Below are 25,113 nucleotides of genomic sequence, written 5' to 3'. Positions count from 1 at the left end.
AGCAACTTCTCTACTTGCCACACCTTTCCATCAGATATCAAATTAGGATATCTTGTCCAGGACCACATGTATACACAAACACACACACACACTTAGACTTTTATATTCTCTTATGTGCAATCTTGTGTTGGGTAAATTTCATGCTCCAGTAGTACACAAGATTGTATTCCTAAACCTAAATAAAGGAACCCCTCAGTATTTTGTACCTGAAAGCTCACGGTTATAATAGTCTCCGGAGAGGGTAAAATGAGCATAGCCTTCAGGGTTGGCTCTCAAATGTTGGAGAAAATTCAAACCTGCCAAAAAAGTGAATGTTATGCAAAAAAAGTGTGATCAAGTTTCTCAAACCAGTGAAGTATTAATAAGCAATGGGAAAATGTGTCTTTTAAATTGCAATGGTACAAAAAGCATACTAAAATATTTCAAATTGTTTTCTTTTCACTCAAGAAGCAAGCTATTTTTATTGAAGCAGAAATCTGTTTAATCAAAGAAAGTACTTAAAAAAAAAAAGTGTAGTGACAGCATATCCATATGATTCTCTTCAGTGATTATTTTAAGCAGAACCTGCATTTTTAGCAATAACTTCTAAGCATTATTACTATGCAAATAAAAAGTAACACCACTAGTTTCTTAAGCATAACAGATTGCTTATGATAGGCATTAATAGATACAGGTATATTTCTTCTCTTATAAAACCACCACCACCACAAACCAGCCACACAACCACCACTGCCAAAATACTGTCAATTAAAATTTCACCAGTCCTAAGAAACCTGCACAGTAACTGACAGTATTTTATGCAACTCACTTAGCAAAACAGATACTCACGTGAAAACGTTAACTCTGCAAGAGGAACATCACAGTCCATGCAGTCATCAATAAAGCAAATACATATATTTTCTGCTTTTATTTCCACTCCAGAGATGAACTGAAAAGGCACAATCCCCCGGCTATCTCGGCCAGAGGAAGTCTGGGAAAGTGACTGCCGAGGTTCAGCATACTTAAATAACCAACTTGCTGCTTTTTTCATGTCACCTTAGACAAAACCAAACAAGTACATTTCATTGAGAATGTAGTTGATGATGTAAAAAACATATGGAAACAAATTAATTTCCTTTCCCTTAGAAAGGGTAGCAAGATATTAACAGTATCTTCAATGTGTTCTATTCGATAACATATATAAAGGCAAGATTATAAGTGTTTTCTAAGAATAAGAAACTTTTGACATTTGCAAACCAAGTTAGAACATAATATAAACCTATATCAAATGCTATGAGTGCCTATAAATAAGGTGAGAAACATCCAGTGCTAAAGAAAAAGAATCCAAGAATCTTCTTGCTATGTATTGCATGTAGAAACAGGTTAAATACACGATTCAACAGGGGGAGACAAAAATACATGCTCTATAGATAAAGTGATGGATAACAGTACGAAATATGGTATACCATAAAAAACAACCACCACCACCCACCCACCCACATGGCCCACACATGACATTTCAAAAGCAAAGACGAATCTTTGGAGGGTGGGTTTTAGGCAATAGTGGAACAGAAAAGTAAGAATGATTAAGATGTCAAAACAAAGACAATTTCGGTAATTGGAGGCCAAAGTAAAGAAGGAAATACTGTCTGTCCATCAGCTACCTTACATCCTGAAAGTTAGATAACATGAACAATCTGAAAGGCCAACTAAGAATATTTGAGGTTACCTTGGCAAATCAGAAGAGCTTGACGACAATCCTCCATACTGAATCCCAATTCCTGAAGGCGAGCCAGCTGTACCTCTGCAATTAAACAGTTAGCTAAGTACAAATCCATGTCAGTTATCTACTTAACTTATTTTAATTTCTGAAATTAAATATACCTGGATGAAAAAATGATTTTCTTTCTGTATTTCATTTAAGATTGCAGCTGTAGAAAAAGCATAATATTCAGCGCTGCTTTTACAAAAAAAACAACCCCCAAAAAAACCCTGTGCGTATGTGTGCATCTACTATACTACTATAAACTATTTTTATCTTCCTGCAAAAAGTTTACGTACTCCCACAGATTTCAATTGGGATTAAGAAAATTATTTTTTTGTAAACCAAATTCTTCACCTGGAACACAATTCATCACTTATTTTGAACAAAACATGTGGCTCAAGCACACAGTAGCAGGGAAGAAAGTCGTTTTCACTGGTGTGTATTTATTCATTGTCAGGCAGCAACCACACGCAATTTTTAATTTGAAAAAAAGCAGTGTCACCAAAACAGAATAATATGCTGCTGGACATGAAGAGATAGCTGGGTTATGATTATTGTGATGGTTTCCATTTCATTGCCAGTTCAGTAAGTTTGAAGAGGTAACACCTCACCCTCATCAAATATTTTCTAAGTACTTCATCATGATGACGTATAATGACAAGTGATACTTATTAAAATTTTCTATAAAACTATCTGTCATACTACAAGCAGAAAAAAAAACAACAGAACATTCTACTATTTTTATAGTATCATCAGTATAATGCTATCTTCAGACAATTCAAATCAATGAAATGAAAGCTTTTTCACGATGAAGATAACATCTTTTGTGTTAAGCATGTAGTCTAGCTTTACACTGCTGAAACCTTCCTTAGAAAAGGAAACAACTTCACTCCAGTGGTTAAGAACGTACCAAGAACAGGATCCAAAACACGTTTGGGTATCTCTCTATTTTCATTTGTGAAGCAAGAAGTTTCATTCACCAGTGATGAACTAGTGTTAGTTGTACTTTCAGCAGTCGATATAGTTGAGTCAGGCACAGCTGCACTAGTCTGTTGAGGAATTGATTTAGCAATTGCCAAGAACAGTTGAACATCATTGTAGGACAGTCTGATATCCAGTGCTTGCAACTGGATCTAAATGGAGAAAAAAAAAAAAAAAAACCTGTTACACCTTTCTATACATTTTTCTTGTATACTTTGGATAATAACAAACCTTCTCTGAAAGGAAGACAAAATTTAATATTAAAATCTGTTGAAAATACTGTTTTAAAGCTCCAGTAATAAAATTATTAAACTTCTACTATTACCTACTAATTATCAAGAGCATAAATAGTGGGGCAGTACAGTGGGGAGTGATACAGTAAATGTTTTGCTTTTGTGTAATGGGGAAAACACGTCTTCTACAGTTGAAATTATTCATGGGATTTTTGGGCATGAAAAATCAGTATAAGATCACAATCTCGTATCCTATACTGCATACAGTCTTATTCAGTCTTTTAATATTACCTCCAGAACAGGAGGAAAATCCTCACTGTTGAAAGCATCCAACAGTCCTGAACCACTTGGGTAGGAAGGATTCCCAACAAGTTCCACCTGAATTTGTACTGGATCAATAATTGACAGTGCAGTCTCTTGTTCATTTCCTAAACGGCATGAAAAAACCTATGAATTAAAAATAATGTAAAAGAATTAGAATATGAGAACACAAGCCTGGCAAGGGCCTTGAAATCAAAGACTGACTCTCAACCACAAAACAATATGAACTATAACCAAATTATTCTCTACAGAAAATCCCTTTGTAAACTTTAAGGCAGCAGAGATTCCAAAATCTTTCCAGACAACTTCTTCCAGTGCCCCACTATGCTCTAAATTCAGGAAAAATGATTCTGATATCCAACCAAATATTTCCATTATTGCTGGAATAATTCCATTACCCCTCCCATCACAGATATGGAAAGTGCTTTGTTCTTTGGTCTACAACAACCATTTAAAATTTATCACATCTCTGCACAGCCTTCTTTTTCTAGACGAATAAATTCTTTTAAACCTGATGTATTATGTACTCCTCAGCTCTCAGTGTTCTTGCTGCTCTCCTCTCAATTGTTTGTAACTTCTTCAGATCTGTTCACCCAGGACTGGCCACAGCACACCAGCTGTGGTCCTACTCTGCTAAACAGGATTCAGGATCACTTTGTATACTCAAAACTCCTAATCGAAAAAGATCCCTACTCACATATATTCCAATGGCATGATACTGCTTGTTCACCTCAAATCAATTTTGAGTACAACCTGCAGGCCTTTATTGAACACATTGGCTTCTGCCTATCCAGTTATGCCCCAACTTAATTTGACAGTTTATGGTTGGAAACCGGATTATTAGCTAGCAATATTTTGAGATTATAGCCAAGTGTTTCGGTGTCTTAGCGCAAAAAAATACAAATTCATTTTTAAAACTGCTGTAGAATAACAGCACCTGATGGGAATGAACACACTAAAAATGATCTGCAGACTACTTCTGTAGAATTTGTATTTCAAGCATCTTCACAATTTCATATAATTTTAGATATTTTACAAAAGCAAGGTTATTTCTACTTACCTCAATGCCAAACAAACTTCCAGAGAAAGGACGATCTAACAACTTGGGCTTGTAAGTGAGAACAGTAGTTCCCTTCAAAATAATTGCATTGGTATCAAAACAAGACATGTCTTCAACAACCACAAATTCCGTTCCTGAACAAAACAGAATGTTAAATAATAAACAGAAGTTGAAATACCATTAAGGTACTTTAAGCACTTCTAGCAGGATTCTTTATTTTCTGCCTTTTAAAGGTCCTGTTTGTACCTATCACATGGCTTTTAAACAGAAAAGAACCCATTTACCTGTCACATTAACCTTAACTTCCAGTTGTTTTTCTGTAGACACATGCAGTGATGAACGTTTTGTAACTACTCCACTTTTCACTGTTTTTGGAACTACAGTTGTTTCACTGCTGTAAGTGCGCTGCCGGGAAGAAAGGAGATTTTCCCGCTTTTTGGTATCTCCAGGAGTATATAAAAAGTCGTGAACAAGTAACAACCAGTCAAATATTAGAAATACACGAAGATTGTTCAGTACAACTGTAAAACTAGAGGAATCCTTCGTAGACCTATTAAAAAACAGACAGAGAAGCATACTTTAGAATCTTACATTTTGGTTATATTTAAAATTATGTTGAGAACAGAGTTGTTACTTGCCAGACAGTATTAATACTCTATGGAGTTTTATAGGGGTACATGTAATTTACAGAATGTCTGGCCTTTAAAAATATCTATGTTTAAGCAGACTGAAATTCATCAAGCTGTTGTACACACAGAAACCCAACATATCTTAAATTGTACGAAACTTTGACAGCTTCTAAGTTGTAATGATACAAAAGGTAAATTTAAAAACTATGTAACAAGCAATTAGCTTATAAAAGCTCCTTTTATACGTTTGCATTATTGATATTAATTTGCAATAACTCAGGTTTTTTAAACTGAGACTATTACTACTTTACATCTGTTCAGTATCAAAGCTAACACACTGTGCATGAAATTTAGACCTGGCTCCATGCCCCTTTGAAAGATCAGACATGCAATGTGTTTCCTCTCACACCCTGACAGCATTTTGTAGCCCAGGAAGTTTCTTTGTCATTCAGAAGAAACGCTAGCCTTCCTGAACTTTTAGCATCACATTCTCAGTATCTGGTTAAGAAGGCTAAAACTGTTTGACTTCATGATCTGAAATACCAATTATATTTGGTCATGCTAACTGGAAAATAACCTAAGTGCTTAAACTCCATGAAACAATTTTATATCCAACCCATTCTGGAATATAAAATCTCCAAAGAACTGTAATTCCTTTGTAAGAAGCAGCCTGCCTGTGCTGCTTCCAACATTAAAATCCTTTAACTCTCCCTGGCTCTCCAGGATATTTCCAAAAGACACGAACCAGTATAATGCTATCATGGAGCTCTGCAAGAGCTTACATCTAGTGCCAAGGATGCTCTCACCAATAAAAATCTAACACATGCTTATGTGGCTATAATTTAAAAGCATAACACTTGGGAGGAAAATTCCATGAAACAACTGCTCATAAACCAGATTAGGCTATACTGAGCAAACTAACCTCCAAACTAAGCAGATACTAGATCAATAATCATAGGAAAATCCAGAACATTTCATTTGTTGCTCTGTTGTTTGTTTTCATAAATCCCATAGGATTTTAGTTTTATTCAAGTCTAAATCTTAAAGGATAAGTTTGCATTTAGAAAAACATCAAGTACTTTAAACCATCATGTATTCTCCAAATCTGCACAACAAATTTCTCTCAGTTGCCTAGAACTTCAGAACAAATGTCTTCAGCATCTTCCATTGGACTTAAGTAGTCCATTTTTTTTTCTGTGTTGCTACTGCAACTGCTTCAAGGAGGTATCATATGAATAAAACTGTTGGAAAGCTGAGTTTGGTCAGGGGGCCTGATCAAAAGCGAATACAACACTTGTAGTCACCCTCCTTCATCCTCATTTTGTTAGTTAACATCCCTCAATGCAACACTGTGCCAATAAAGTTAAATGTTGACATTTTATATTTAATTTTTCAATATTAAATTAGAACCAAACAGTTATCCACTTTCTGATAGTTTTAAGCATCCCATGATATTTAGATGAAGAAAAACAATGTGGGATAGAATACAGTAAAGCAAGCAGAGAGTGTTTTTTGAATGAAGTGTAATTGCTGTACTTATTTGATACTCTTGGAAAGAGACGTGTGACACCTACTGGAAAACTTGTGCAACATGTATTCATAACTCTGTAATATGAATGCATACAAGCACACAAGTGATAGGCCTGACTTAGCAAGTAGCTTTAAGCAGTACTGATTTAAACCAACAAACAAACAAACAAATAAACAACAACCACAATAAAAAAACAACAAACAGCAACACTAAAAATAAATAAATCTCAGAACTACCAACCTGTAATGCAATTCAATCTGGATTGCTCCCGGACTACTAGTATTCTTTGATGACTGAAAGATGCAATTGAACACATTGGGTGTGCCTGCAGTAGATTTCTGTCCAGCATAACGTGTGTCAAATGCCATCATGGAATGGGAAACTAAGTTTACAGACTTTGTTCTATTTGAAGAGCTTTCAAAAAGTAACTTAGATTTCTTAAAATCAAACCTAGTAGAATAAAAAGCAAAACAATACAATTAAGGATCTTGCAGCTCATTTATTTCCAGAAGTTACTTGGTTTAGAGGTATGCATAGTATATTGCTAATATCTTTTTTAGGTATTTTCTGAAACAACTATATCACATCTCATGCCACAGAGATGCAAATTGGATCTGTACTGTGTGTGCTGTTTACCTCTGATACAGAACCTTCTGGATTAAAAAAAAGAGCACGGTAGAAACATGCTTCTGAAACAGCATAGTTAGTCAAGTATGCTGTTTCTATGTTGCTTCTAAAACAGCATAAGCTTGACTGCGTTAGTCAAGTCAACTGATTTCTGAACTGTGATTTCAAGGACAACTAGAAAGAAACAGAGTACTTTTTGAACAGCGTCATTCGCTTTCATCCTTCACAATAGCTGAAACTCTCAATTTGGACTAAAATTAAGAAGTACTATTTCGTTACATTATGAAATCATAAATTCATGTATTACATTAATTCCCATCCTACAATGTCTCAGATGAGCATAGTGTTTCAGATAATGTATTCAGTAACAAAAGAAAATTCATACCTGGCTAAAGAGCTGCATCCATCTTTTCCTTTTGGATCCATCAGTTCCAGACTCACGTTAACCATGTCAATGAGGAAAGACATAGAAGTATATACTTCTCCACTCAAAACTGTCTGAAAGTGGTAAACATCAATATTTTTTTTAAGAACATCTGTTTAAGATTCATTCCTGAATTAAATTTTGTTATTTAGGACAAATGCAGACGGTTAGAATGTCTTTCTCCTTCCAAGCGTTTCATTAACCATTGCTGGGGAACAAAAGTTACATTTCACAACACGGTGGCTGTTTCTTACATGTCTCTTCTAAAGATTAGAATCTCAGAAATATGAAATAAGTGCAAGCAACTGTTGAAAGGACAAAGGTATTACCAAGAAAAACCTAAACTCCCAACAGTATCTACAGATAAGAAAGTTCTTCACTGCTCCTCTAAACATTTTTTTAAGATCTACCAGTCCGTCTCAAACTACAACAGAATAGCAGATATTATGCCTTATCAGAAAACATAACATTTCAAGACAGAATTTCAACTTCATAAACCCATAGTTCCTCTTACATGAATTCTTGGATCCTGCAAATCGTAAGGTCGCATGAACTCTTCTATAGGCTCCCCAAGGTTGTTCTCCAGCAATCCACGTATCAGTTTGTACTTAGGCAAATCCAGAGAACAATGGACTGATGAAAGATTGCCGTGTATCAATATGTCTGCAACTGCATGACTTAGCTCTCTGTACCAAAGGAAAGAAATCCAAGTTTTCAAGGTGCAATAACACAGCAGGGAATACTTTAAGATACATTAGAAGGCATATAAAACATTGTTTTCAGGCAGACAGCATAAAATGACCCTGCATAGGTCAACTCACTTGTCTAAGTTTCTCTCTACTTGTAGCTTCAGTCTGAAAGGTTCTTTTAATAGGCTTCCTCCTGTCTGCCTCACAAAGTATGATGGAAAGCTCAAGTCTGCACTTGTATCTTCCACGGCCTTAGAATACTCTCTCTGATATCTCTCCGCAGCAAATATGTCCATGTCCTGCAGATCAACCACAATGCAGTCTAAGAGGCAGATGTGATCCTCTGCAAGTGCACAGGAGATAACACATTAAACAAGAAAAGAAAAAAAAAGAATCTGCAAAACTAATGCAACTTACCTAAAAAAAGAAATTTAGCTTCTCCTGGAAGTTATTCTGATTGTTTTTATGATTTTTATTCACACACATCAATTTCTGTAACTATCTGATACCAAGCTCGTTCACTGATAAATGTGAACTCTTCATTACAGTTCACAATACTCCTTGTGTCTGTAATACACATCTTAAAACATACCCAAATCGCAGCACTGTTCTTCCAGAAACTGAACTAAAGTTCTGTAATCCTTTAGCTGCAAAAAGCAACACTTAAACTAAGAAGTTACCGATTTTAAAACCTACAGTCTTCAGACCCACAGCCTTACATCTTCCTGTGTCACAAAAGATACATGTGAAACTGCGCTGCGTTATTTTAAGCAGGAAAACAAGAACTAAATTGCGTTTCTACCATTTAAAACATACCTGGGCTGTCAGGGTTTGGTACAACAGGTAATTTTGATTGTTGCCCTTGTTGCTTACTCAATGCACTCAGCATAGGCTCACTCTTCAGCCTAGAAACATTTGCTGCTGATGACTTTTTCATGAACAACCCTTCCATCACTACTTTTGATTCATCTACACTTGTTGTTTTCTTCATGCTGTGTTTTGGGGTTCCCAAAGGAGATGAAAATTGAAATGAATCCTGCTAATGAAAGCAATTTTATAATTAACAATAGATTTTCATCTCACATACTAAGGACCCAATATACCAAGGTTCAAGCTACTGCAAGTCCTTGTCAAAAAACTAAGTACTTTATTTGAATCCCAGTATTTTTTTTTACCACTGCAGAAAGATGGTCAAGCTTTTTTCCTATCGCCTTAACAGATTATAATGTTTTCTATAACAAAAAGCTTACCTCAGAAACATTTTTAAAGAAAGCTGTGAAACAATGATAAATTCATTCAAAACCAGCTGTTTTTGCACAACCAAAAAAACCTCCATGTGAACAAAATTAACGTAAAATAGCAGGCTAAGGCTGTCAAGATATCAAGCATATCTATAAAATAAAGACTGCTAAATATTTAAAAGCTGTTTTTCAGAACATCTTCAAATGATCTCGACATATGCAGTGATTTCTGCATGATCATGTCAGCAATTTAATATGTGTATTAGAATAAGTGAATAAACACTTCTATACATAATATTATCATTTTATGCACTATAAAGTTCCATCATAATACCAAAACGTGTCCCAGAATTTTTCTGCAGTAGCTGAGTTTACAGACGGCAAAGTTTCCTACCCTCATTCTCAAAACCCCCACATGCGAAAACAGAAAAGCTCATTTATATTGGTGCATAACATTTTACACTTCCCCACCACCACATATCCAGAGGAGTTCTTATGGAGTTTCCACCTTCACAATACTGTCTAGCACCAAAAACCTACAAAGGCTATAGTTCACTATGCAGTGGGCAAATGAGTTGCATTAGCATTAGGAATTTATCCTCCCATAAACATGTCCAGTGCGATAGGTCTACACACTGACCTTAAACCCCACTGCCCATTTCAGGGTTCGTTTAGTCTGCCCTGATTCAAATTTTATGAATCTCACGTTTCAGTTTTGTTCAAGTTCATGTGCCCCAGCAGATACAATTGTCTGCCATTAGTGATCCACTTCGTTCCTTACTCTGGGATTACCGACTTTACCCATGACTGCAGTATTGTTACGATCATTTCCCATCTTCTTTTTGTAGCCACCTTACTGACGTTATGATACAATCCTTACCCATAAACTTTCCTTTCCCTTTTTAATCATTAATCTTACTTGCCTTACATGGTTTAAAATTATTATTCTTTGGAAAACTTAATTGCAGCCATGATTAAAGAATTTAAGATTAACAATTGCAGCCATGATTAAAGAATTTAAGATTAACAATTTGGAAACATCAGCATTCAACATTGCCCTGTAAAGATGAGACTGAAAAGTACATGCAAAGAAAAACCATCACATCACCTGTAAATCTACGAATTTATGTAAATCCAACTTAGTAGCTCCTCAGACATGCACAAAAAGCACACAGCAATAAATTTAACTCTAAATCTTATGGAATTTAGCAAGTTCTTTACATATTAATGTAGATAGGAACTTTTTAAGTGCTAAATTCCACAAGAAAATTTCTTTATTTTTTTTTAATGATTGAGGAGCACCTCAACACTACTATAAAGATGTGAAATACCTCAAATAAAACTGGATCCTTGTATGCATTGCCTTGTAAAATCAGATCCTCGAAAATAAACATAGGGCAGAGAAAAGAAAAAAGAAAACTAAACAAGAAAACCAACCAAATGAAACAAACAAAAAAAACCACCACCAAAACACATCCACCCTATCCCATTTCAGAACACCAAATATCTAAAGTATTATGGTCTCTTTAAATTGAAAGAAAACTACCATACACACACCCTTTCTTTACTCTTAGAACATTAATTTGGGAATGTACCACTTACAAATCTTTAAATACATCACAAGAAAACTCAATACTACAATCCAGTACTGCCTTACAATAAAGACATTGTTAGGTGTTAATCAAATGGAGGTAACAGACAAAATTCCTGTAGTGATGACTGCAGTACACCTAAATTCTGTCCCCCCACTTTAACGGAATAGGTGATTCCCAGAACAAACACACACCCATTCTGTTGCATAGATTAGATATAGAAACCCTTCCAAGAAGGATTTTCCATACCCCAGATTTTGTGGCTGCATCTCTCAATAACACTGACTATTCCTGTACTTCCAGCCTTAGGTTCAAAACTTCACTGGAAGCCTTTCATTAGGTTTTACCTAGTGAAACCAACCACACATACTTGGTTTCATTAAGTAAAAGCAGAAAGGAAAAAAAAAAAAAAGACATTAAGAACAATTCTGTTCTCCAATATCTTCCAGCAAGTTTCAGCTGAGAAAGATCTCCATTCTCTGCTACTCACATTGTTGAAATTTTAGGAAAAAGCTAGTAAAGAGTGTTAGCTGAAAGCCCTTTATTCAACAACCAGTTGAACTGAACTTTCGAATAGGTCCAGTTCCATTAATTTCCAGGAAACAGTCTCCCCTCTGACCTGAAGGTCTCAGAAAGCAAGCACAGGTGTAGGCAAGCACAGAATGGAACAGCTGCATACAATTATCAGCAGGACAGATTTAGAAGAATACCTAGAACACTGGTTTCACTACTGGTAGTACAAAATTTGCATAGAAATTAAAGTGTAAGTTTAATTACCAGTTTGATAAAGAAATAAAATGCACAAGCACTAGAAAAAACACAAGATGCAACATTAAGAAGTAATGTTCTTACCTTGTTCTTTAATGAGAAAGTACCTGGCATACCCGCAAACAGAAATCTATTCTTGACTTTCAGTTTTCCAAGATTAGCTACAATAAGACTATTAGACTTTGAGCTTTCAGGTATAAGCAGAACGGGAGCACCAGCCTCAATATCAAGAAGAACTCGGGAAGCTCGCTGCGCTTTATCTCTTACCTAGGAAGAGCAAACATTTGCTTGAAAACTTAGTTCACAACATCACAAAAAATGCAAGCACGTTGCCTATTTTGCTTCCCCCCCCCCCTGTATTTTTTATGAAGTGCTTCTTCATAAAAAGGGACACCACCCACTAGATCAGGTTGCCCAGGACCTCATTTAACTTGGTCTTGAACACTTTCAGGGGCATCCGCAATCTCTCTGGGCAACTTGTTCCAGTGCCTCAACACCCTCTGAGTGAAGAATTTCCTCCTGAACTCCTAACTCACAGAGTTGATGCAGTAAGACAAATTCTAAGCTGCATTCCAACTTTCATAAGTACGATAGGAAAGAACGGGGTGGGGGCAACAAAAAAATAAACATACTGTTTGTCCTTCAACTGCTGCTCTTTGCCGCCCCAGAACATCCTGAAGCTGAGTAAAATGCTGGATGAAAGATACCACCTCTGCCTGGAAGCGCTGGGTATGCACATACTGAACAGATGCCATTCGCAGAGTGACACGAATATCACATTCCCTCTGCAGCAACGGGTCTGGCCGCCCATATCTGTGAGAGAGGTCAAAAATAACATTTAGCTTTCTATCTTAACCGACATTTTACAAATAGAGCTATTCATTATTTACATTCAAAATAATAACACATAGGATTGAATTGATGTTCATAGTATATAATTAAAACAATTTCCACTACAAATGTGAAATCATTTGTATTTTATATTAATTACTTTTAAATTACGTATGTTTAAGCACTGCTGAATTTTAAATAGGCCAACAGAAATTTGAAATGTACCACCTCCAAGCTCAACATCTAATAGATATACCTTTGGTTATTCTATACATCAGAACAGTGACTTAAAATAAGTACTCTACTGCATGATAGTATGCAGATCTTCCATTATAATAAACACAGATTCAACTCTAAATCAGTGTGCTGTTATATTTGAGATGAATCGTATAACGTTCCACTGATAATTTTGAATCTGAATACTTCTGGTGGGTGGAGAAGGGAGTGGATAACCATGAAACATCACAGGATAAGAACTACTGCTTTACAAAAAGCCTAACTTCAGGAGTGCACTATGAAAAAGAAAACCCTTAATTTCAAAATTAATTAAGAAGCAATTGAATACCTATCATCAACTGAAAATTTCTTCCAACTTCTAGAAAAAACAACTATTCTATCTAGGAAAAACTATCACCTAAATACATTCGAGAACAGTTTTTGAAGAAAAAACATTTTTTTTTCTCCCTGATTAGCCATTACATTCAGCAGAGAAAAGTTAAAAATGTTTCATGTGTTTATGACTGGAAATGTTCAAAGTCTTGTTTACACTGCAATTTCCCAAAGCAGAATCACGCAAACCTGAAAGTTGTGGATTTTTTTTGTTGTTGTTTGCTTGCTTGCTTTGGGGTGTATATATATATATATATATATATATTGTTAATACTCAGAAACAAGAGGTTTAAATTCATACTTATAGATTTGAAAAATGAGTGCCTCTTCACCACTTGTAGTGAAACGCTCTCTGTAAAATTCTCCATGAGTTGTAAGATCACTTAAGGACAGACTTCCAATACTTCCTTGCAGGGCTAGATCTCCATCTGCAAAACAGAAGTCAGACAGTTAGTCTCCTCAAACACGTAACTTACTAAAACCCCAAAGTATTTTTTTTTAATTAGTGGAATAAGCTAATTACAAATAATAAATGACACTGATTAAACATAAAACCTCATGTTGAAAGCAATTCTTCTGCTACAAAGATTGTATTAACCCAAACATAACCCTATCATTTACACACTATGTGATCACAGCACTTTGATCTGTGAAAACTTTACAGAACTTTTTTTCCTCTAAAACAGTAATATATACCTTTATTCTGCTCTGTGAAAATAAAATATAAAATTCCTAGCCAATTTCAACTGAAATGATAAAGGGTTTGGCAACTGGGGGGAATGCAAGAATTTAAAATTAACACTGAAATACCCTGATGGGGAGGAAGAAGCAGTGGGAAGAAAACAGAGTCTCCCCTAGGAAATAAACACACACAGACACACACAAAAACCTGAAGCAATGAACAAAAAAAATAAAACCACTTCAAATCCCAACTCCAATGCACATCTTTTATTTTAAACAGCATATCATGTCAGACCACCAATCTACTCACCAATTACCTCCAAGTGAGCTGCAAGTTTTGACACACTGGCTTTAGCAAGCTCACTAGTTGTCTTATTCAGTACTAAAGATAAAGAATGGACCTGGGTCAAACAAAAAGGAATAGGTTGGTATTCAACAATATAACCTCATAACTGGAGCATTTTGGCAGTTTTTTTCAAGACAATTACATTACAACTCATAACTGGCAAACAAGGACGATTTGATTGGGAGACAGTGGATAAAAGCAGTCTTTTTACATACTTGCTTGCACATTAAAGTCTCCCAAACATCTTAGAATGATCGTTCTAGCACTGTTACCTTCATCCTCTTTCAAGATTTGCCATTTGCAACTCAGACTGCAGGACCTCTGGAGAAAGACTATATATATACACACATACACATGTATACATATATACATACACATGTATACATATGTATAGTTCATTTTAAAAAGTAAGTCTAAGCACATATAGGTATATACACATACACATTTATAAGAATATGTGTATGTATCTATGCATATTTTTAAGTAAACTCCTTAGCACCTAGAACAATAGTTCCAATTCAGCACATCAGGTCTTCAATATTGAACCAACCACACCATTTCAGAGATCACAGACATTTAGGCCATGCCCTTTGTTATCCCAGGGAAATAAGAATCACCTTCCACGAGATTTACACTTTTCTAAGACTCTTATGCCTATAGTTGACTTGGGATAGGTGAGAGTGTCAAACTCCACTCATGAGGGCTGCATAAGGACAATAAACATGGAGCATTCTACTTCAGCCTGCCTTGATGAGACATATACGCATCTAAGGAGGGTGACAGCGCAATGGAGCCAATCATTTTGCAAACCTTTTGCTTTTCTGTAACTCCTGCCCCTGCCCCTCTTTTAAAACCAAACACAACCCTACATAAATACACATTCTGAATCTGTTTCATGTGCATTCTTCACTACAAAATGTTAATGCAATTTAAATGTCATCTTAAAACTTATGGTTTATGAAAACTTATCATAGACAATCCAATTACTATTTTGCATCTCAAATATACCTTCAGATCCAGTTTAGTGTTTACAGGCTCTTGGACTTGAGAAACTGATGAGGTATTTACTTCTGATTTAGTTGTCTGCTGAGTATCTTCAGGCTGTAGCTTCATAGCATGATTATCAGCAGTGGATCCAATCCCAAAGAAATCCAGTATCACCACCCAGGTTTGCAAAGTTATTAAGACATCAAGACAATTAAAATCAACATCTATACTACGGTTAATTTTGTTATAGCGAGAAGAAAATTCAGGATGTTTCCTATCCACCAGAAATATATTGATGTGAACCAATGAATCATCAAAGTGGCTTTTTCCACAAGGCAACTTGGATCTATCTGCTGTTGGAGAAGGAGGTGGAGTCAGAGGATACTCGGAATCAGTATCTTCTTTCTGCTTCTTACGCGAGGCACAAACTGGTCTTTGGTATAGCTGAAAGACATTAGTCGCTTCCTCCATATGAGATGGTAGGGAACGTGGCATATCGGGATATTCTACATTGGATACTGAGGGACAAGACTGTGAAAGATACTCCTTGTGTGCTAAACTGGATGGTTTGGGTGCTCCACGGGACACCATGAGGTTCTTATACATAGAGTCTGTTTTTTTTTCCAGAAGATCTTCCATGAGTAGAGAACGCAAGGCAATCTGAACAGACAAAGTCTGAGGATGATCTTTAGCAAACTCAACATCAAAATCCTGAAATTTAAGGCTGACAAGACCTTGTGCACCAAGTGTAAGATCACCACTTAACTGAACCTGGAGCTCTGAGATGTGGAAGTTTGCTTGAATTTGAGTAAAAGATTTTGTTTCCCTAATAGCCAATGACTTGTTCGTAACAGAAGAAAAACTAGAATGGCTGAATAAGCCATTATCCTTCCATTCACTTGAGAATTCTGTGCCTGTACTATGAACTGATGCTGGAGGAGAAGTCTGACAAGTTGAAGATACAGTAGCAGTCGGAAATTTGTTCAGGTCTTCACTGTAAATTAAATTATCCAGAGTTTGCAGGACTTGTTCATACACGTGTTTTGCTAACACGACCTACAATGTAGAAAAAAAAAAACAAAAAAAAACACGATTACCACATGAGCTCTCTGTATCATGACATAAATTTTAAAACTCTCGAGCAGAAAAACTGTGGTATTTCAAACCAGACAAATGTTAAGCTTGTTCACAAGTGAAAAATAATCCAGAACAAGGTACAATGCAAAACTGAAATAAAACAATTCTCCTGTTTTAGTTCTGTAAGATTACACACTCTAAAAACATACAGGATAGAATCCTAGAAAAGGATGCGTTCCTAAGTAAAAAGTATCCACACAGAGTTAATTAAAAATAAATCACCACACAAACTAGCCTTAAATTACCATGCTGAGATTATACAGTAACTTATGTAAGAAACACTCCACTTTGCCACCCACTGTTTATGTTATTAGTTTTTAGGTTTGTTTCCTCTGTTTAAAAATCTCTGCCCTTGCAGAGGTATTTGTCAGAATAATATCATTTTAATTCTTAATTTCTACCAGAACCACAAATAAACACATCCAATGCTGGAATTTGGACAGTGACACACTTCATTTTCCTTCTGCGATACATGTTCAGGGTAATTAAAAGCTAGACTTATTTATAAAGATGTCTAAAATGCCCCAAAACAGGATTAAATTTTGATCATTATCATTATGATTTCACAGAACCACAAAACAGCTGAAATTGGAAGGGGCCTCTGGAGGTCTTCAGGTCCAACCCCACCACTCAAGCAGGGTCACCTACAGCAGGTTGCCCAGAACCATGTCCAAGCAGCTTCTAAAGATCTACAAGGAAGGAGACTCCACAACTTCTCTGGGCAACCTGTGCCAGTGCTCCATCACCCACACAGCACAGAAATGCTTCCTGATGTTTAGATGGAACCTCTTGTGTTCCAGTTTGTGCCCACTGCCTCTTGTCCTGGCACTGTGCGCCACTGAAACGAACCTGGCTCAGTCCCCTTCACCCTCCCTTCACGTATTTATAGACACTGAAAAGATCCCTCTGAGCCTCCCCTTCTCCAAGCTGAACAGTCCCACCAACTCTCTCATCCTCTTCTCACAGGAGAGGTGCTCCAGGCCTTTGATCATCGTGGTGGCCCGTAAGACTTCTGTGGCTTCTAACCACATGTGCAAGGCTCCAATTCCTAAACTACCAATATGTTAAATCTGAAAATATTTGCTTGAAAAATACTTATCTTCTATGGAGTGAAATATATTCATATTTTTAATAGAACTGCTAGGTTACTATACCTGAAGAGGGTTCACAAATTTTCCTTCAATCTTCATAATGCTTGATATTCCAAAGTCTTCACTGTTCAGCGGGAACGTTACATCCAAATCCCTCCCTAGAGGTATCTTCTCCAATTTAAACTGGATAGTGGTGTTATTCAGAATGTGGAAAGCTGTTAAGAGAAAGTGAAATGAAATCTATGTTATAACATAGATGTTATCCCTGCTGTACAGCCTGTACAGGAACTGTTAGCTAGAATTTCTTAGCAATGCTAAAATAAGTAGATCTGGCTATGTTTTGTAAAATTTCTGCATGAAAGGCACTACTCAGTTCTTGATTAGGAGAATAAAAATGGATACAAATAAAAGAATTTGTCTACTGTAATTAAAACTGAGCAAGACATTTCTGGGGGAAGGGTGAGAGAATATATTATCAGACCTACAGTCAACACCCATTTTTAGTGCTATCTATTACATTAAAATAATTAAGAATCCTCCAATTAACATACCATGGCCTTTATGTAACGATTCAAAGAAGTCATGACGAGTAAAATGGGATTCTTCCTGGCTATTAATACTAGCAGGACCTGAAGAATGTAGACCATGAGGTGTCTCACTTGTAGACTCCTTCTTGCTCATAAACTGACTGCTATTTAAAGAATACATTTTAATATCTTTAATTTCAACTTGCAGTCTATCACTTGTAGACTCATCTTCTCCTGGTACAAAATTCTGAATGCATATTTGTCCTAGATGGCCTACAAGCAGTTCATGGCTACCAGGCTTTCGAGGTATTGAGACAATTGGTGATTCAATGTTTACATTTAGTATAAGCTTAATAGTTTCACTTTTGAGAGGTGGTGATCCAAATGCATAGCCATCAGTATCTTCTAAGCTGGCAACATCTCTTGATCTTGGTGTTGTATCAAACAAAGAAACCATTTCACTGTATTCGGCAGTTTTAGTTGCCAAGACCGTAGTAACTTTGGAAGCTGCACTTTTCAGCATGCTGCGGAAATTCTCTTCCAATTCATCCATTGACAAAGCTAGTTCTTTCAGAAATTTAGCTGAGTGGTTGTAGTGTAAGGAGGCCATTTTGAGATTGAGAGAGCATTCCTCTTTTGATTTTTCTGTCAAAGTGAAACTTAAAGCATCTGGAAGGCTACTTCCATCATCAAGTCTAAAGAACAATGGTTCAAGGTAATCTACATCACCAATGAGATTCTCATACCTTACTGTATTCCCTATGCTGACAACATACTGGTTCTTAATGCTGTCTTGTGTTAAATCCATAAGGTGAAGACATCCAAGAGAGCCATTCACATCAAATTTGTTACACATGGAAACATTGACTTTGGTGCCACCAATACTGGCTGTAGCAATTTTTCTGCCATATTTTTCTCCATTTGTCATGCCAACTGTCCTGAGGAGAAGTATATTCAGCCAGTGAATATCAACTGCTACCTCTGTATTCTGCACGTAAGTAGACTGAAAGGTTTCCTGCTCCCTCCAATCTCTTTCCAAATCCGCCATTAAAGGCTGAGGACTAGAGTCTTCTTTCTCCTTTGGGAAAGATTTCTGGAGAAAACCTATGAGTTCAACAATTGTCTCTGGATTAAGGATGATATCCAGGTTGTTAACCTGTAGAGAGATTACCTGCAGACTGCTATCCAAATTCATCGATGGGCATTCTGCACTCACAAACTGATACTCTAATTTTATCAGGGACTCTTGATCTTTCCCATTATTACCAGATGAAGTGTTTGATGCTGCAGTGCATCTCTCTGTCAGACTAGCTGCATCAATGGGATGTGCATCACATGGTCCATAAACTGGTGACTGAGCCCTGCTGTCTCTAAGACTCCCTGTTGGCACATCAAAACTCAGATTCTTATGAGAAGCCATCAAGAGATCAAAATCTGTTCCATATGTTTGCATAGTATCAACAAGTAACAGGCCATGAACAGTCAGGGACACTTCTGCATCGTAAGGCCTTTTCACAAAATGGGCATTGGTGCCAAAAACCTTGAGTACAGAGATATATCGTCCATTACTTTCAACACCCAGCTGCATACAGTTTACTTTGAATTCAGCCAAAAGCAGCTGAGATTCAACAAGAACTTCCCTGGTATGTTGCTCTAGCATTACAACACTCTGTGTTAGATTCATTACAGAATCATGCAAACTGCCAAGCTGGTCTACCTCTGAAAAAATCTTGTCTTTTCCTAAATGTAGGCCATCTGAAGACTTAGCTTCAGATGCACTCAGCCGTGTACACCAGTTCTTCAGAGCTGATATTTTGTCTTCATTGATATGAATTTTCAAGTCTGGTAGACTGCCAGACAAGACTGCTCCTGGGTATTTTGGGTCAGATGTGTATATCAATCTACGTTCCAATTGCAGATGAACATTGAATTTTTCTACCACGTGTGTTGGACCCACATCACTATCTTGAACATGCTTCCAGTTGTCTTTCACTCGGCCCACCATGATCTGAAGGTCCATAAATGAAAGTGTGTATCTCTCATACATTTTTTTACTCATTAAGTGTGCTTGTAGTTGCTCTTCACTTATTTCTACACCAGTAAATTCAGACATTTTGATACCACTGTTGGTGCTAGATTCTGGCGGCGGAGTATTGGGAGGAGTTGCAAGAGGCGTTTTATATTCTTCATCACTTAGTTCATTGAATTCTGATGAAAAAGTATCTGCATTCCTTTTAGATTCTTCTGCGGATTAATAAATAAAAAAACAAGTAAACAAAAGTGTTCTTCCCCCCTCCTTAGGTATTTCCCATCATTACCTAATGATGGGAAACACCATTCTCCAAATTTTCTTTCACTTTATTTAACTAAGCTCAAGATACTCCTAACAGGCTGATGCCTCAGTTTCACAGGGAAATCCAAATCTACCCTGTGTAAACAATCTACGTTCTTTTTCTAGTTTGCCCTAAGATAGAAGATACAATAATAAAATTCTACTGTAGACAGTTCTAGGCCTGACACTTTGACTTTCAACTGCACTACAGAACTGCTCACCTACAGCCATACTTTTTTAAAAATTAAATTAATACCACATAGTTATCTCTTTCAAAATTTTTAACATATTCTCACACACCATAAAGTTCAGCTAGATTTTAAATAGGTCTAATTTTATTTACAAGTTCCACTGCAATTTCTTTTTAACTTTCATTCATTGTTTTCCTAGTGGAACAGGAAAGAAGTGATGATTTGTTTATGAAGCAATGATTTTAACTTTTGATATAAATAAAGAACATCAATTTTCCTTTCAGTTTTTTTTAGGCTAGCTATAGACACATCTGCTAAGAACAGAGGACCCATATGACTGCAGAGTTGGAGGGCTTATTCAAAGCATCCTTTCCCTGGGAGAACTGTCCCAAAAAAAGCATTCTACAGCTATATTTTGTATCCCTCTAAGCCAAAATCTCATCTACAGTAAAGTGCCTGACACACTAGCTTCATACCTGTTCATAACCTTCAAGAGGAGTAAGATATCACAGGGGATCATTTCATTTAAAAGGTAATTTTACAGCCCCCCACCCTCCATCCCAAAGAAAACCCTTGTTTTCTTGGCCGCAATAATTTTAGACCATACCTTGAGAATTGGTAAGTAATATTCTTCCCAGATCTATAACAACTAACACTGGATCCACAAATTTGAAATCATCAGGAAAGATCACCTGAGGGGCAGAAATATCAAGGCACACTGTCCAGCTTTTGCTGTTTTCCTGAAAGTTAAGAAGAAAGGAATAAGGGCCCAAAAGAAATAGCTTCCCTTAACATAATCAAAGCAAAACCAAAACAAACAAAAGCCAAACAAATCACTTTAGTTAGGCACTTTTTCCAGCTGAAGAGCTAACTTTCACAAAGCTTCAGACATGTAAATGTTTGGTAGCTTGTTCAAAATAGCTGTTCAGACTTGCATTACAGTCAATGAAGAGACACTTTCAGAAGGTGAAGAGTTCCATGCTAAGATAGTTGAACTGAGCACCCCATCTCTCGGCTGGGGAGACTGAACCTGCCTCCACAGCTTAGAGAAGACATCTATCATTTTCCGCGGAATTGTCAAGGCTATCCATAAATACAATGTGCACTAGACTGTGTTTTATCAAACATCAAATTATTAATTGTTGAGAACAATTATCTTTCATTTCACTGAAAACAACCCTCAACAAAATTCTCTTGCATCAGCCTACGGATAAATGACACTGATACATATAGTAATGTTACCTGAGAACTGCTGGTTTAATTTTAAGGATGAATAAAAAAATAAAGGCACAAAAAATCTTGATTTTAGAAAATAATCCTTAAATAAGTGACACGCAAAATTAAGTTGACCTAACAGACCTCCAACACACACTGAAGTCAAGAAGCTGGCATGAAATTATCTCAGTAATATCAATAATTATCTCAGTAATTATCTCAGGGTCAAGAACAGAAATATACTACTCTGCCATTAATCACAACAGGCCTACACCAGAAAAATAGACTGCTTCACAGCAAAATGGAAAAAAAATTGTTACAGATAAAAGATTTCCAAGAGAGCTTAGCCAACTTTCCTCAGCTTTTACAGAAACTTCCACATCATATGTGGAGGTAATATGTTTTTATTTGACCAACAACTACACATATAAAAGTAAATGAGCTTTCAAACACACAAGCCCTTTTCTAGGTTTATCTATAGAAATGTCTCATTGCTACCTTTAAGGCCAAGATGCCTAACAATACACTACCATGTGTAAAACTTCATGCTTTCTCAAAAAGAATACCACACAAACAAACAAAAAAAACCCCCTTCTCTATAGAACTTTAAGTGCTAAAACATTCATTAAGAAACCCTACGTAACCACTTGGGGTCAAAAACTTACAATGAAGTCTCCCACTAGTAAACGATCGATAGTTTGCCTGATTTCAGCTTTTGTCTGCATTTTCAGCTTGTTGTACTGTCTTCTGGCAGCTTCAGCCACTTTTGCCTCTAACTCAGACTGGTACCCAAAACCTGTACAAGACATATAAAACAGGATTAGGTATAATTTTGTTCATTTGTTATTGAATCAGAAAAAAAATAGAGAGACCTACTTTGAGTTGACAGAAAAGGTAAGTACTTAAACCTTTTTTTTTTTCCTTCAGATATCTTAACTGGTGCATTAAGAATGTCTTAAATGTTCCTTATTCTCACCCCTTATCTTCCCAGAAACCAAATTTTAACAGCTGAAACTGCAAAGGCAGTTACTTTATGTTACTAGACTCCTAAACCTTGCTGTCCTTAGAAGCTTATGGAAGCTGTTTGTCCCACATCTAAAACCTCAGATACCTCAAACAGCTTTAACAAAGGTCAGACTTAATTTAATCAACAGGAGAGATACAACAAGAATTTTGCCTGCACCATTACCATAGAAAATATTCTGTTTCTAACAGTCCTCTGCAATAACCAGTTCTCTAGATCCTTTTCCAGAGAGCTTACAGAAATATTCCTCCTAATTTGGGCATTTTAATTTAGGCAGCATGAACACTCATCGTGTAGTATAGTAGCAACTTGCAATTTTAATGTAAAAGTTACAGGAGTCTGCCCAAGTAAAATCTCTTATTCAACTAAACAAGAAAATCATTCAGAGAAGTCTCAGAGCTTCCTCAATTGAATTTAAAATGGAGATTACTTTTCTACTACTTTACATTTCTAAAGATTAAAAAAAATCACTTTTAATTAAAAAAAAATCAACATTAAGAAAAGACAGAAAACCAAAAGAAACCCCACATCAAAAACATTAAAGGTTAACCTGAGGTATGAACCCTTCCCTTGTAGAAGAAGTCAGCTACTTTCTTAATGGCTTGTGGGTTGTAAATAATATTTAGAGGTCTGGTACTGACTTCCAGGCGCCTCTCAAAATTGCTGTGGATTGGATTCCTTTCATAAAGCATCTCAAACACTGGAGCATCAGGATCTGCAACTGAATAAAACGCAAGTTACAAAAAACAGTTGGGAAAAAAAAGCATACACAAAAAAAACAGAAAAAGGCAAAAAAATAACAACCCCAAAGTACATAACTAACCCAAAGTACAAAAAAACAACAACAACAAAAACACAACTACAAAGTACATAAACACTAATTTTTAATTGGTACGACTAGTGGTGCCTGCCTGAAAATTCTTCATTAACTGAAAAGCGAGTAGTAAGATCAACTTCTATTATCAACAAAATTCAACATGCTTGTATATACAAACATTTTCAGGACAGGGGTCCTACAGTTGAACTCCTAACCTATTTTTTCTTTTCTTTTAAGACAAGACAAAGAATAACTGCAACTCACATTGTCTTGAATATATATTTACTCACTTTGTCAGAAGTCAGACAACCTGCATGCACTTGTATGTCTTAACAAAGCTTTTATGTTTCTTGAAACTATTTGCAACAAGTATTTGCACGAATACAATGATCAAACTTCAGGCATTGAGTTTTGAAATTTCTAGTTAGGAATAATCGCATATGCTTGCTTTGATCAAACATAAAATGAAGTCTTTACCAATGTTCTGATTAGTCACTTCTGAAGACAAATTCTGTAGTCCAAAGGAAGATACGCAGCCAACCTCTTTTTGCTTATAAGAATTTAAAAGAAAAACAATTGTTAGACAAATATAAACGAAGTCACTTGATAAAAACACAGAAGTCTTTATCAGTCTTCTGGTCACTTTAAGTGAATCATATATATTGCTTGAGACTATTTTATGTGTGTTTTTCTTTGATGAAATCAAATGAGAAGCAAGTATAACTATATGAGAAAGCAAATGTAATCTACCTATGCAGTAGACAGACAAAGGTTGAAGTGCCAATTTCAGTCAGTTCTCTACAAATTACAAAGTAAAAAGACACATAAGGAACTCCCATGCACTAAAGCTTTCTTTGCTTAGAAGAGATACTTAAAATCTCTTTAGTGCTTCGTTATGAAAAATAACTTCTGTATTTCTGCTGATAGTGTAACAGTAAGCAGGTAAAATAAACCCTTACTTGGACCAAAGAGCTTTATGAAAAACACCAATTACTGATTAAGCAGCAATGCTGATTGTTCCGGAATGAAATCTTGTTCAACAAATTATCTTCTTGCCAACACATATAACTGCAATGTTGAAGTTGCAAGCATACAAAGTAAACAATGAAGAGTTCTATTAATGATCCTTGGAAAGGGAGAGTAAAAGTTCAAGAAGTGGAGATTTTTCTTCAAGACTCATCTCTTTCAGGGATAAGACACAAACCAAGGGAAACATCTGTGTTGAATTTTGGTATATAACTGTTTTCATACACACGCATCCTACACAGTAACTCATAGACAGCTTTTTTCACCTACAGGATTAGGGAAAACAAGAACAGGAAATATGGTCCCTTCTGTTGCCAAATCCCTCAGAAAAAGACCACCAAGCTGAATTTTTAGAAGGGAAGAATTTCGTCGAGGAAGAGATTCTGCTAAGATCTTTACACCTGAAATATAAAGACATAAAATGTTTTTATTTTGTTTTATGAATACACACAGCATAGC

The 25,113-nt window shown here is 36.1% G+C and overlaps 1 protein-coding gene across 6 annotated transcripts in view; it reads right to left on the bottom strand.

Moving 5' to 3' along the window:
• Positions 1-25,113, bottom strand: part of VPS13D (vacuolar protein sorting 13 homolog D) — a 103,219-nt gene that overhangs the window by 64,816 nt on the left and 13,290 nt on the right. For 2 of the 6 annotated variants that reach the window (XM_083802627.1, XM_083802631.1), the window contains exons 14-38: positions 24,925-25,055; positions 24,106-24,178; positions 23,362-23,532; positions 22,453-22,583; positions 21,180-21,312; positions 18,074-20,293; positions 17,586-17,737; positions 15,316-16,350; positions 14,272-14,362; positions 13,582-13,708; positions 12,473-12,653; positions 11,925-12,107; positions 10,812-10,859; positions 9,056-9,278; positions 8,372-8,582; positions 8,065-8,236; positions 7,512-7,624; positions 6,740-6,949; positions 4,624-4,889; positions 4,340-4,473; positions 3,250-3,405; positions 2,655-2,877; positions 1,709-1,783; positions 829-1,035; positions 207-296 (exon numbers count right to left, since the gene is read on the bottom strand). In XM_083802627.1, coding sequence (XP_083658753.1) covers positions 207-296; positions 829-1,035; positions 1,709-1,783; positions 2,655-2,877; positions 3,250-3,405; positions 4,340-4,473; positions 4,624-4,889; positions 6,740-6,949; positions 7,512-7,624; positions 8,065-8,236; positions 8,372-8,582; positions 9,056-9,278; positions 10,812-10,859; positions 11,925-12,107; positions 12,473-12,653; positions 13,582-13,708; positions 14,272-14,362; positions 15,316-16,350; positions 17,586-17,737; positions 18,074-20,293; positions 21,180-21,312; positions 22,453-22,583; positions 23,362-23,532; positions 24,106-24,178; positions 24,925-25,055 — 6,756 coding nt within the window. The remainder of the gene's footprint in view (positions 1-206; positions 297-828; positions 1,036-1,708; positions 1,784-2,654; positions 2,878-3,249; positions 3,406-4,339; positions 4,474-4,623; positions 4,890-6,739; positions 6,950-7,511; positions 7,625-8,064; positions 8,237-8,371; positions 8,583-9,055; positions 9,279-10,811; positions 10,860-11,924; positions 12,108-12,472; positions 12,654-13,581; positions 13,709-14,271; positions 14,363-15,315; positions 16,351-17,585; positions 17,738-18,073; positions 20,294-21,179; positions 21,313-22,452; positions 22,584-23,361; positions 23,533-24,105; positions 24,179-24,924; positions 25,056-25,113) is intronic. The other 4 variants (XM_083802629.1, XM_083802632.1, XM_083802628.1 and 1 more) reach the window with 3 other exon arrangements.

The sequence above is a fragment of the Anser anser genome, assembly GCF_964211835.1.
Source record: "Anser anser genome assembly, chromosome: 17".
NCBI classification, from domain to species: domain Eukaryota; kingdom Metazoa; phylum Chordata; class Aves; order Anseriformes; family Anatidae; genus Anser; species Anser anser.
This window is presented reverse-complemented; position numbering and strand designations above follow the sequence as displayed.